The sequence below is a fragment of the Microcaecilia unicolor genome, chromosome 2 (assembly GCF_901765095.1).
Source record: "Microcaecilia unicolor chromosome 2, aMicUni1.1, whole genome shotgun sequence".
Lineage (NCBI taxonomy): Eukaryota > Metazoa > Chordata > Amphibia > Gymnophiona > Siphonopidae > Microcaecilia > Microcaecilia unicolor.
This window is the reverse complement of record NC_044032.1, coordinates 208,885,722-208,898,707: the sequence shown is the minus strand read 5'-3', so window position 1 is coordinate 208,898,707 and position 12,986 is coordinate 208,885,722. Positions and strand designations below refer to the sequence as shown.

The window sequence follows — 12,986 nt, the reverse complement described above, 5'->3', positions numbered from 1 at the left end:
CTGAAGTCTCTACTTCTTTGACAACATTCCCAACTATAAGATGTTAAAATAGGGGACACTGGGCACAGGTGTTTCGGTTTAAACTAAACAAGGATAATACTCAATGTATCATGCTCTCATCCCCCCATAACAAAATTACCGATGCAGCACTTCCCATTAAGGATTATGTTCTTCCAATCTCCAGCAATCTGCGACTTTTGGGAGTGCATCTGGACATACAGTTAGACAACACCCACCGAAGGTAATCTCTCCACAGGAGAAAGCCAAAACACACAAACAGTGGATCCAAAAGAGTCCTCTCTCAGGTGATGTTTTCTCAAACAAGGTCTGTACTTCAAATCAATAAAAACAACCCAACACGAATCGTGTTTCAGCCATAAAGGCCTTCGTCAGGGGTCTACAGTTAGACAACCATGTACATTTGGTCTCTAGAAGAATGTTTAATGCTATGTGGCACCTCCGGCGCATAAGATATTTCCTTACCAGGGAGCTGTTCTGTACCCTTGTATATTGGTTAGTCCTATCCCACCTAGATTATTGCAGTGGGATTTATGCGTGCTGCAAGGTCTCTTTATTGAGGAAATTCCAAACTGTCCAGAATACGGCCGCGAGACTGATTCTGGGAAAACACCGATTTGCACATGTACAGCCTCTGCACTACAACTTACATTAGCTACCTGTAGAGGAACGTATTATTTTTAAAATCTGCTCTTTAACCCATAAAATCATCTATGGCCATGCTCCGGAATATATGCTCAGCTTGATTGATCTCCCACCAAAGAATGCCATGCCTGCAGCTCAGACATATCTCCAACTGCACTTCCCGAACTGCAAGGGTGTCAAATATAAGTTGATTTTCACCTCTTCTCTACTGGAGTCCTAAATACTGGAATGCTCTTCCACAGCACCTCAGAATGCAAATGGACCACACCCTCTTCAAACAAATACTAAAGACCTTATTTCTTTGTTAAAACGTACTCCCCTAATTACTCTGCTGATTAATATACCCTTTATCATCCCCCACCCTGCTTAGTTCCCCACTGTTAGCTTCTGCTTCCCTGGTCTTTCCGTTGTCAACTTTAACTGCATTTTCTTAATTTGTAATTTTCCTAATTTTCTGTAAGCCACATTGTGTGCCTGCATGTGTGGGAAAATGTGGGATACAAATGAACCTTAAATAAATAAATATATTGCCTTTCTGTGGATACAATCAAAGCAGTTTGTTATATACAGGTACTTTATTTTGTACCTGGAGCAGCGAAGGGTTATTTACTTGCCCAGAATCACAAATAAGCTGCAGAGGGAATCAAAGCCGATCCCCCTGAATCTCAGGCTGCTGCACTAACTACAATAATCAGTTGAGTCAAGAGAATTGTTGCTTATATCAAGCTCCTCAGATGTTTCTCAGTTTGTCCAACATTTTCTTTACAACGTGGGATATTTGAGAGTCGTTAGATAAAGCAGAGTTTAATATTTTTGGACAAGTTTCATTTTTGCCGACATTGGGCTTTATCTTGTGACTTCACTAGCCACAACAACTTATTTCTCCCCATTTAATTTAAGATGATGGTAACTCATCCAGCCAGCAACCAAAACATAGCTCTTATTTAACAGGGCATAAGTTTCTCTTCCAACGTACATTGGAACGGATGTAAGCAGCAAAATATCATCTACATATGAACAAAATGAGAGACCCATATCCTGCATTCCCCCACCAAATGAGCTTAAGAAGATATTGGGAAAATGAGGAGACTTGGAACCCTGTATTCTGTTCTCAGTCCCTCTGACATTTCAGAACCCAACCTAATTTTGTAACTTCTATTCTTTCAAAATTCCCTAAACCAATTGAAAACAGTTCTGCAATTCCCAGTGCATGCGGTTTTATCAGTTAAAAGTTCACGATTTATAGGTTAAATATATCAGGTGTGTCCAGCTGCATTAAAATTGCTTGCTTACCCTTGTACAGGAGCAGGTAATCCAGTAAGATCTCAGTATTTTAAGAACATCAGAAACTCGGTTGAACTGGTTGTAGGATATAGTGGTAGTCCGGAAATTGTTGTTCCTTAATAGAGCTTCTATTTGTTGGGCCATTGCTAGAACTCTTTAACGTTTGACAGGTGCCATTGCTGATTTTTTATGGCAAATTACAGATCAGTAATAGGCCTGCAGGTTCATTTTTGAGTTTTCAGAACTCTTCGATGTATACCAATCCAGTCCTGGTAATTTGTTGTTCTTTACTTGGTCAGCTTGCTCCATTATTACATATTTCAGGCTCACAATAATGTTTATTTCCTCAGTCATCACCATCAAGGCATTTCTGTCATGGGTATCTCCATCATCCTCTTCATTAACAATGGAATCAAATAATTCATTTAGTTTCTGCTATGGTCTTTTACTGAGAGCCTCTTTTAAGTGCTTGCTAATCTAATGATCCAGCAGACACCTTCACAGATTTTTTGTTTTTGCTTCAAATGTACTTGAAAAAGTTCTTATTAGTTTTTGCTGTGGTGAACTACTTTACAGATCATTTTTTTATCTATTTTATTAGAACTTGACATATAACAAACTGCTTATGCCCTTTACTGTTTTCTTAATGCTTTCTGAGGAGAAAAAAAGGTTCTGCACTGATTATCTCAAAATGTGTCCATTTATTGATTTCACTAATTGGCAGAGAAAGGCCAGTGAAATTGAGGTGTGTGTGCCTGGAAATGAATTGGTACAGTAGGATAGTTTTGGTTATGTCTATGACCAGATTTCTGAACTGGTAGAGTAAGCACCTACCTGAAGCTAATACAATGGAATGGGTGACATTCAGAGGCATAGAGAGGATTGAATGGACCTCAGGTGCAAAAATCAAGATGAGCACCTGTAACACCATCTCTTCCAAGGTAGTGAGGACTTGGGGGGAGAGACAGCCCTTCATAGCTTCAGAACTAAACCCCAAATAATGTTCCAGACCTATATAGAAAACCTGTTATAACAAAGTAGCACCAATATTTGTTACTCCAATAGCAACAATCCTACCTTTTAAAGGCAGCAGCTTAGAATATCAATATACTTCCTTCTGGAAAAACAGATCAAGTTAAACTGCTGTAGATCCTTACACAGAAACCAGCCACTAGTAGAATACCTCACTTCTATTCTTGCAGAATACAGACAGAGCCTGAAATACAAAATATGCAACCACTAACTGGAAGTAGGGACTCTGTGAAGTGTAAATGCAATGCAGCATGGGAGAAACAGAGCAGTATCAACATACCAATCTGTGAAAAGACAGCACTGTTAATATTACATTGGGCTGTAAAACACCAATACACCATTTAGTGAGAAAACAGATCAAATGGGGCTGCTACAAATCTGTACATAGAAACTACATGCTTGCAGACTATTGGACCATAGTCATGTGTGAAAGTTGCTCTCTCTCTCTCACTCACAAAGGATCTCAGTAATAGAGATATGAAGGCAAAAACCAGAACTGGAAACCTCAAGAAGTCAGACTGTGCATGTACAGCAAAACTAAAGAGAAATAGAAATGCAAATGCTAGATAAGAGATTTCCCAAAGCTGACATATTCCACTTAAGAATTTCAGAATAAAATGTTTTCCTGCCTTTGTGGTCTGAGCATTTTGTTTTTCCATTTGCTTTGGTTCCAGTGTCTTCTTATTTTCTCTTTTCTGCTATCTTTCTGTGGTCTCCTGTCCATTTGAATTTCTTCTCTCTCCATGCCCACCATCCATCTTCCCTCTGTGTCCCTATTCTCCCACTATATTCAGTGTCTCCCCTATCTTGCTCTATCCAGCTTCTCTCCTCAGTGTCCCTGTGTTCCCTTCATACCCAATACCTCTCTTCTGTGTCCCTGTTTCTCTTCTCACTTTTCTTCCTCCTAAAACCCCACCTTGACTCCAGGGTAAGCATCTTCCTCCTTTGCCTCCTCCCAGAGTGCAGCATCTCTTTCCCTCCCTCTGTTGGTCCAGTATCTCTCCCCGGGTTCAGTTTCTTTCTTTTTTTTTCTTTTTTTCTTTTTTTTGTAGGTGGGATGTGGCAGAGGGAAGGTGTCCAGGAAAACCATTAAAAGTTTGGAGGACTGTGGTGAGGGCACTTCTGCCCAGCAGCATCAGGCTCTGGCCTTTTTGTCGGGCTTGCTCAGTTGGTGTCTGTGGCCCGCTATCCTGAGCACTGTTCATCCTGAGCAGTAGCATTTCTTTAGAGTCATCCTTTAAAAGCACAGGAGTTTGTCTGTGATAGTATTCGTATCACTGTAAACCAGAAGCACTGCTGTACCACTACCTCTAATGGTGGTTCTGATTGTCTGTTATCACTCAGGTTCAACATTGCTTAAGTGGGAGAAGACTGGAGAAGTAGGCATGTATTTTGGCACTTAAGATCTTTAAAGGAGCACCTTCCTACTTCTGCTTTCATGGGCACACCACTCTAACAATAGATATTCTCCCAGCAATATACAGCTCTGCAGGGTTCATCCATAGACCGAATGTTGACACATTCCTTTTAAAATATGTATATTCTGCCTGAACAAAGCCCTAGATGGTGGTAGATCAATAATTGTAAGATAAAATTAAGACAGGACAAGGATAATTCAGGAGAATTGAAAGGAAGATAAATTAGCCAAACTTCATAGCTATTTGGAGATGTCTGTCTTTTTTTTCTTAAAAAGTAATGACAAATTTTATTGGGTAAAGTAGTGTGGTTGTTTTGTTAGTTCATTTGAATGCACAGAAACTCTTGGATCTATTTACAGTGATTTATAGTTAGGTATGTATACTTTTTATTTCTGTTTTAAAGTTTCCTGATACCAGAGGACAGCGAAGTTTTGAAGTTTAACTCCAAATTTGAATCTGGAAATCTGCGTAAAGTTATTCAGATTCGAAAGTAAGGCATCTTCCTGTGTTTTCCCATTCTGCATTTGTACTAAACTGCAGTCACAGCCATTAGGTGTATTTCTCTTTTGTTCACAGAAATGAATATGATCTTATTCTGAACTCTGATGTAAACAGCAGCCATTATCACCAATGGTTCTACTTCGAAGTCAGTGGAATGAGGACAGGAATGTATTACCGCTTTAACATCATTAACTGTGAAAAGTCCAACAGTCAGTTTAATTATGGTAAAGACCATCTCTTATTTTTCTCAAGTAGAAAAGGGATGTGAAAAGAGTTTGATTACGTTGTCCACAATGAGTTTTTCACTAAGACCAAAAGCATCAATTAGATGTGATTGATAGTGCTTTAGTATTCAGCATAATGAGAGGGTTCATGCCTGGAATGGAATTGGTGTGAGTTGGATATCCTACATAGCAGAACAATTGGTGTCAAAAATACTCTTAAAAAAAAAAAAAAAAGACAGAAAGACGAGTCAGTGTAATAACTTTGTAGGTGCCAATAGAACGTCTGGGGTTTCACACCTGGGCCTGGTCCAGCTGTTCAAGAGCCAAAGTGAGACTTGGAGTGTCATGCAGAGGCTTTGCTTGAAGTTCCAGGGAAAGGGCCATAGGTACTGCCTTTTTAGTAACGTCTAGAATACTAGAACACATTGGCTGTAAATTTGGTGAGATGCGTTGATGGGTATGTGGCATAATTTGTTTTCAGGAATATACATAGAAATGACTTGGCTTATATTTTTCTGAATGGAAACTGGTGTGTTACGTAATTTAATTTTATTGATGTTGACTGTATTTTAATGGCTATATTTGTAAAGTGGGTAAGAATTACTACTACTTATCACTTCTATAGTGCTACAAGGCATACGCAGCGCTATACACCATACACAAAAACAGTCCCTGCTCAAAGAGCTCACAATCTAAGTAGGACAGGCAAACAGACAGAACAACTAAGAGGTGAGGGAATTAAAGAGGTGGGGATAAAGGATACAGGGCAAGTGAGTAGTGGTTAGGAGTCAAAAGCAGCGTTAAAGAGGTGGGCTTTTAGCCTGGATTTGAAAACGGCCAAAGACGGAGCTAGACGTACAGGCTCGGGAAGTCTATTCCAGGCGTGAGGTGCAGCGAGATAAAAGGAACGGAGTCTGGAATTAGCAGTAGAGGAGAAGGGGACAGACAAGAGAGATCCATAGAATGGAGTACTCGAGGGGGGCGTAAGGAGAGCAAGAGTGGAGAGATACTGGGGAGCGGTAGAGTGAATGCACTTACAGGTCAGTAAGAGAAGTTTGAATTGAATGCGGAAACGGATAGGGAGCCAGTGAAGTGACGAGGAGAGGGCTAATGTGAGCATCGTGACTCTGGCGGAAAATGAGTCGCGCAGCAGAGTTTTGGACTGATTGAAGAGGAGAGAGATGGCTAAGTGGGAGGCTGGTGAGAAGCAGGTTACAATAATCTAGGTGAGAGGTGATAAGAGTGTGGATAAGGGTTCTGGTAGCGTGCTCAGAGAGGAAGGGACAGATTTTGCTGATATATGTAATCCTGCCTTGAACTCTTTAGGTGTAAAGCAGATAACGAAATACCTTATTAAAAGCATAGTTTGGGGTGGCATGAAGAGTAGGGGAGTAGAGCTTGGTAATGCTGATTTGGTTTCCCTACTTCTACTCCCACTCCCAAAAATTAGCAGGCAGACCACACACGTGGGATTGAATTTAATTAAAGTGCTCTTGCTGCTGCAGAACCCACTACTTCATAATAGCTTGAATTAAGAGGTTTAGAAGGGATGCTGCTTAATTATATTTAAAAAGGATAAAATATGTAGTTGAATGGGTCCCAGGTCCAGAATGTCCTTATCAAGAAAGAAGATTGGGTGATCTGAAACAAATCCTAAACTAGCTTAGGGGCCATTGTACAAAAGCATGTCAACAGTAGCACAACTGTTAAACATGCCTTACTATAATCATATGGCAGATAATTGGCCTAACTGGTATGCCCAGTAAGGTGGTTAATTAGTAGCTACCACATCATGCAGACTACCTTCCAACTTAGAAATCTAAAGAGTGATTTCACTGTTCTGAGTTGAGGTGCCCAATACTTGGTTTCCATCCTCTCGTCATTAAGGAAACCTCTTTATCTCACACTTTTATTGAATACCATCACTGTCTCCACCACCTCCGCTGATGTTACCCATCATAAGCTGTTAATGTGTATAATCTAGCTTCCAGATGCTGTTGAAAACTTAGCTATAAGAAGAGGTGGTTTAGTTTTTAATTTACTGCCATATTGACGTGTGGTTTACTGTCGTTGGTAACATGTGACTCATTTGCATCTAATTAATATAACAGATTAAGCAACCGATGTCTGTGCTGTTTAGTAGCACATCCACCCCTTAGATTGTGAAAGTAATGGAGGAAGTTTAGGACACAGGGGAAAAAAAATGCAGTGCCTTGCAAAAATATTCACAGCAATTACACTTGCATGCTCTGCTGTCTAAAATATGCAATTCAGAATGTATAAATGTAGGTATTTAGTCTTCACAACATACTCTAGTTATAAAAAAAAATGAACAATTATAGAAATATTTATAGACTAAATCTTGGTTGCCTAAGTCTTCACACACTGTCATAGCAAACCTAAATTAGCTCCAGATTCAAAAATTGGCTTGACAGGGCCCATAACAAACTTGAGTTAATTTTAATGCTGCTGGATTAGGGATTGCATTGTTGTAGGAAGTGAATTTGAAACAAGTCTAAACATGTCAAAGATTGAGCTGCCACAAGAACTTGGAGTTTAACTTATTTTAAAGTACAGATTGGGGAAGGCTATAAGAATTTGTGTCTTTGAATATTGAATGGGGCATTATCAGACCAATCATGTAAAAACAGTTTGGCACCAGCAGTACTCTTCCTTGATTAGGCCATCCTTCCAGAGTCAATAGTATGAGTAAAGTAAACTTCTAAGGAAAGCAGTGTAAAGCATAGTATTACTTTAATAGATAGAGGTCTGTGACTGAAACTGGAAGAAGTTGACTCTTTTAACAAGTTGAAGATTACTCTACAGGCATGGGCCTGTATTGGAGAGTGGCAAGAAGGAAGCCACTGTATGTTGGGGATGGGGGAACACTACATGCATATATGTGGAAGAGTGTTTTGCGGTCTGAGACTTGGGTCTCAAAGCTAAGTGGTGTATGTGGCATAAAATACAAACAGTATATCACCCTCCTAACACCATCCTTACAATAAAGGATGGTGTTTGGCAGCATTCAGTTAGGTTATGTTGCAGGCAGGGAGAGGAGGAGGGGAGAGAGATGCTTGTGAAATTGAGGAAAAAATGGTTAGTGCAGATCCTGGAGGAAAACCTCTTCCAGACAACCTTAAACCTGGGTCTAGGACAAGGATTTTATCCTTCAGCAGCACAATGATCAAAGAGCAACAGTGATTCGGCAGAAAGAATAATCTTAAAAATCTGAGGACATAAGAGTCTTAAGACTTTTTATTTTGAGTAACTTAAGTTCATCTTCAAAGGATTTATTGTTTTGCTGTTTTAGGTATCTTAGGTAATGATTATATCTTGTGTTTTATGGTTATATTTTGAATATTATGTTTTTGTATTTTTATTTTTTCTATTAATTTGTGTTGATGTTTAACTGCTTAGATTAGTAGGTAGACAGTCTATAAATTGAATAAATATATAAATAGATAAAATAATACAGAAGTATTTGTCCTCAAGTGGCCCAGTCAAAGTCCAGATATATGAATCCAATAGAAGATCTATGGCCAAACCTTGGAAGACTTCAGTTCATAGATAATCCCCACACAACCTGAAAGAACTTGAGATATTTTGCCAAGACAAATGGCCAAAAACTGTATTATTCTGTTGTGCAAAGTTAATAGACAGTGGACATATCCTTGATGATTCATGGCTGCTAGTTGCAGAAAGGGTTTACACCAACTATCGATTCAAGGAGGGGGTTTTGGCTTACAAGTCAGATATTTTGTTTTCCTGTTCTTAATTACTTTTTGAATATTTCTGTAATCTTTCACATTGAAATATTGAATTTGTTGTGTAGATCAGTGAAACTACTACTTTAGAGTTTCTTTTACAAAGCTGAGCTAGCGATTCCTGCGCGGCAAATGAAAGGAAGCCCATAGGAATTGAATGGGTTTCCTCTCATTTACTGCGCCAGAATCGCTAGTGCGGTGTTGTAAAAGAGGCCCTTAATTTGTTTTCATGTGTATTATTTAGTTAAGAGATGCAGAAAGTGTCCAAGGGTATGAAGCCTTTTGTAAGGCACTGTATTAATAATAGTTGGAAGCTGCAAAGAGGGAGGGAGCATGAGAACTATCAAAGCTTTATTTAGAACTGTGGGGAGGTTTACAGACCCATCCTGTCGCGAGTGAAAATGACCTGAATGTGAGCTGACAAAGATGAAATGGCATGAGCTAAATGGACCAGAAATGATGGGGCAGAAGCTCAGTATGAGTCCTCAGGCTCTGGCATATAACTAGAAACTATTTATTTTCTTATTCTTCCTCAGTGTACAGTAGTTTCATGGGCTAGCAGTCAATGAGATGATTGTCTGTAATAGTCATGTTATTTCCACTTCGGCTGCTAGGCTGTGCTGTAGAGTCCCTTAATTTCTACTCCCCCCATATCCTTCATCTAGGTTAGTGTGTGGCTGAAAGAATGGATTGTTTGAGGGTCTCAAATGGAGAAGCTTGTTTAAAAAAACAAACAAAAAACCTTTGTCAACCTTGAGTTATTTTTAGCACTTTGGAAAATGCCCTTTAGGGTATTGTGTTTCTGCCCCATCCTTTGTTTCCCTGACTGCAGGGAACATAAAGCTTATGGTTTATTAGCCCGTTCTTAAAAACGAAAATGATACACAAGCATGTTTGGCTTTAAAACAATTGACATATGTAACAGTTTGCGCACATTTAAATAGTTATCTGGTTTTAAGAATCTAGAATCAGCTACTAGTGTGTGGACATCAACAAAAATCCCTCTCATTTTATAGCTTGGTTCCTACTATTCATCAAGTGGTCGTGTAGTTTATAGAATCCTAACAACTTAATGCACTAGAGGCACTAATAATTGGAATTTACGCACGTAAGTTCTGGGCGCTACTCTATAAAGAATGCACCAAAGTCACTTAACATGTAACTCCAAGGGGTGGAACATGGGCGGACCATAGGCATGTTGCTAAGTGTTATAGGATACTATCAATTGCATCCATTGCATGGCATACTTGGGCATGCCAACTTAGCCAGCCATTGACCTGTTGTGGGTGTGCCAATGTGGTTTTGTGCTAGTTTTCTATAGCAACTTAGGCATGCTTAATTGCTATTATTAAATTGGCGCTAAGCATGCCCCATTGTGGTCCCTACGTCTTGGCTCCAGGTTATAGAATTGCCCCTAATATATGTATTCTTAACGGACTAAAGATGTCTCTGGATTAGATTTTGGGAGCTACAGGCTCTTCAGGTCAAAAAAGAATGAGCAGCTTAAGGCGGCTGGAATATGAATATATGAGTAATTCACAGATCATGTTACATCACTATGGAACTAAAAATGTTTGTGTTTCTGTAGGGTAGTCTATTTTGAATGTGAAGGATGGAGTGTTTTAAGAGAACTGTAAAACTGTTGAAGGCCAAATGAGACCTTTCAATGCAACTATGATGTTGATGATACCAAAATGAAAAGTCAGAATTACCCTATATCATAAAATATTTGAAATTGAAATGATCTGACATTTCAGTGAAGGGGGCCTGGGTTTCCTTATGTCAGGCATAATTCTGTTTCACTGACACTCTACCACATTGCCATTCTCTTTTCCATCACCGTTAGAACAAATTTTTACTGTTCATTCAGTGATGACCTGATATAGGGGAGAGTAGCTCTTAACATAGCATTTCTTGACAAGCTTTTTATTTCAGTAGAAAAGTATCACCCAATATGCAAGTTTCTTCTTCACCTCTTTTTCCCACATCTTCAAGTGGATTAAGATGTGGGAAAAAGATCATTAGTTTCAGTACTATCAAAATGGGCCTCTTTGGAGATTTGTAATCCTAACCCACTAGAAATGCCTTTCTGTAGATTACATAAAAATAAGATTTCTTTTAAGTTGATGCAGTTGAGTTGAATAGAAATGCTTTTAGCAATCCCTGGCATACGAACTTCCTATGACAACGTCGAGTAGCTTATGTTTCTCATTTTCTTCTACATGTTGCTTCTGAAACTTACTGAGAAGGCGATGCTTAACTCTGCCTGCCATTTCATGGATAATGAATGCAAAGATTTGGAAAAACAGTTCCCAAGTTGTATAGAACGTCGTCATCATCATCATCATCTTTAAAAATCACTGAATAAAATTAAGAAGCAGAGAGTAGTCATTTAAAAAGTTAAAATTGTATTATATTTGAAGCCCTATTTTTGCATAGGACATCCAAATAGGAATTGGGATGTCCAGGTTAGGAGGATCACAATTCCTAAAGTTATAAAAGCCTCTGCTGAATGTGTGAAGCCTTTTGCAAAATAGGTAAAAGAATGTTGGCAGATACACGTGTATTTCCTGGTACATAAAGTAGGAGCATCGATTTCACAAACCTGCACATTGTGGGGAAAAAAGTGATATCACTTGAGGCGTTACACATGTAAGCACAAGCAACTACGTGTGTAAGTGCCGATTTTGCAGCATACGTGTATATTTGCTGCCACTTAAAGAAGGGTGCCAGTTATGGAGCAGAGTGAAATAACTTTTTATTTATTAATTTAATTTAAATTTTTTATGCACTCACGATCAAAAGCAAACGCCTAGAGGCTGTTAGCACCATACTAGCATCGGCGTTTCTACAGCCCCATGATTAGAGCCCTTGAGCGCGTGAAACAACGCCCGCACTTCTACCCCATGATCAGAGATAATTGCACTGCTTAAATTTGCATGCATTATCTCTGATCATCGTTGCGGTAAAGCCCCACGCTGTTCCAGCGCTATTTTAGAGCGCTGTTCGGAACAGCGCGGTGCTTTTGATCATCTGCCTGTTAGTTGGTGTTGGACACCACACAGAGTAAGCACAATTACCACCTCAGTCATTGGTGGAGACCACAGGTCCAAATGGGCAGGTAGCTGACACTTTTATGTGTGCCTCAGAGCTGGTGTAAATCGCTCACATTGTGATATGGGACGTGTGTGTCTTTTTTTTTGGGGGGGGGGCTGCCTGGAACATGCCCCTCTTCAAATCTGTGTGTCCCTCAGCAATCCTATATGTAAATAGCTGCATTTTAAATGTTGGTATTTACACATGTACACAGTCTATGTGTACTGATGCTGCCATTTACATGTGGAATTGCATGCAAAATGTCAGTGTTAAGCAGAATATTTATTGCACCTGACTTTTTTCAAAAGTTGTTCTGATATTGACAAAATGGGAGATGAGCTTCAGATAAACTGGTTAGTTCTGCCCTACATCTTGTCTCCTGGCTTCACTCTGCCTTTGCTGAAGCTAGTGCCTATTCTGACTTGTGGATTAAGAGATGCACTGTAAATTTGTTCTTTTTTTGTTTTTCACCCAGCCAAGAATGCAATCTGCGATTGAAAAGTGGCATCTTGTGTAGGCCATGCTGTCTGATCTACATTAAAGAATATGTATATATTTTTTCTTAAAGGTATGCAGCCCTTAATGTATTCTGTTCAGGAGGCGTTACAAGGCAGACCGTGGTGGCTTCGTGTTGGATCTGACATTTGTTATTACAAGTAAGTTTTACTATTGCAAATATAGGTGAGCATTTAATGGCTGAATTAAGAGGGGAGAGACATGCTAATAGACAGTAGCTGTTCATATAGGAAGGGGCTAAGAAAAAGTGCCAGATTTCCAGTGTAAGTTAACAAGTTTTCTGGGGAGTATTGTGGATTGTCCACAGAAGTCTAGTCGGTTTGAACTGTAGTGCATCTAAGCTGATCATGTAGGGAAGCACTTATTTTTAAGCACAATCAAAACTAGTTTACCCACTGTGAAGGCACATGGAAGGTCACTCGCATGTAATTCCTGGGCGCCCTTGTTTAGGTAGGAAAAAAAGATGGTGAGTAGTTGCAAGGGAC

At 39.4% G+C, this 12,986-nt stretch overlaps 1 protein-coding gene across 3 annotated transcripts in view; it reads left to right on the top strand.

Annotated features, from left to right (window-relative positions):
- Positions 1 to 12,986, top strand: part of AGTPBP1 (ATP/GTP binding protein 1) — a 237,825-nt gene that overhangs the window by 142,511 nt on the left and 82,328 nt on the right. For all 3 annotated transcript variants that reach the window (XM_030193670.1, XM_030193671.1, XM_030193672.1), the window contains 3 exons: positions 4,801 to 4,887; positions 4,974 to 5,122; positions 12,554 to 12,641. In XM_030193670.1, the coding sequence (XP_030049530.1) occupies positions 4,801 to 4,887; positions 4,974 to 5,122; positions 12,554 to 12,641 (324 nt within the window). The remainder of the gene's footprint in view (positions 1 to 4,800; positions 4,888 to 4,973; positions 5,123 to 12,553; positions 12,642 to 12,986) is intronic.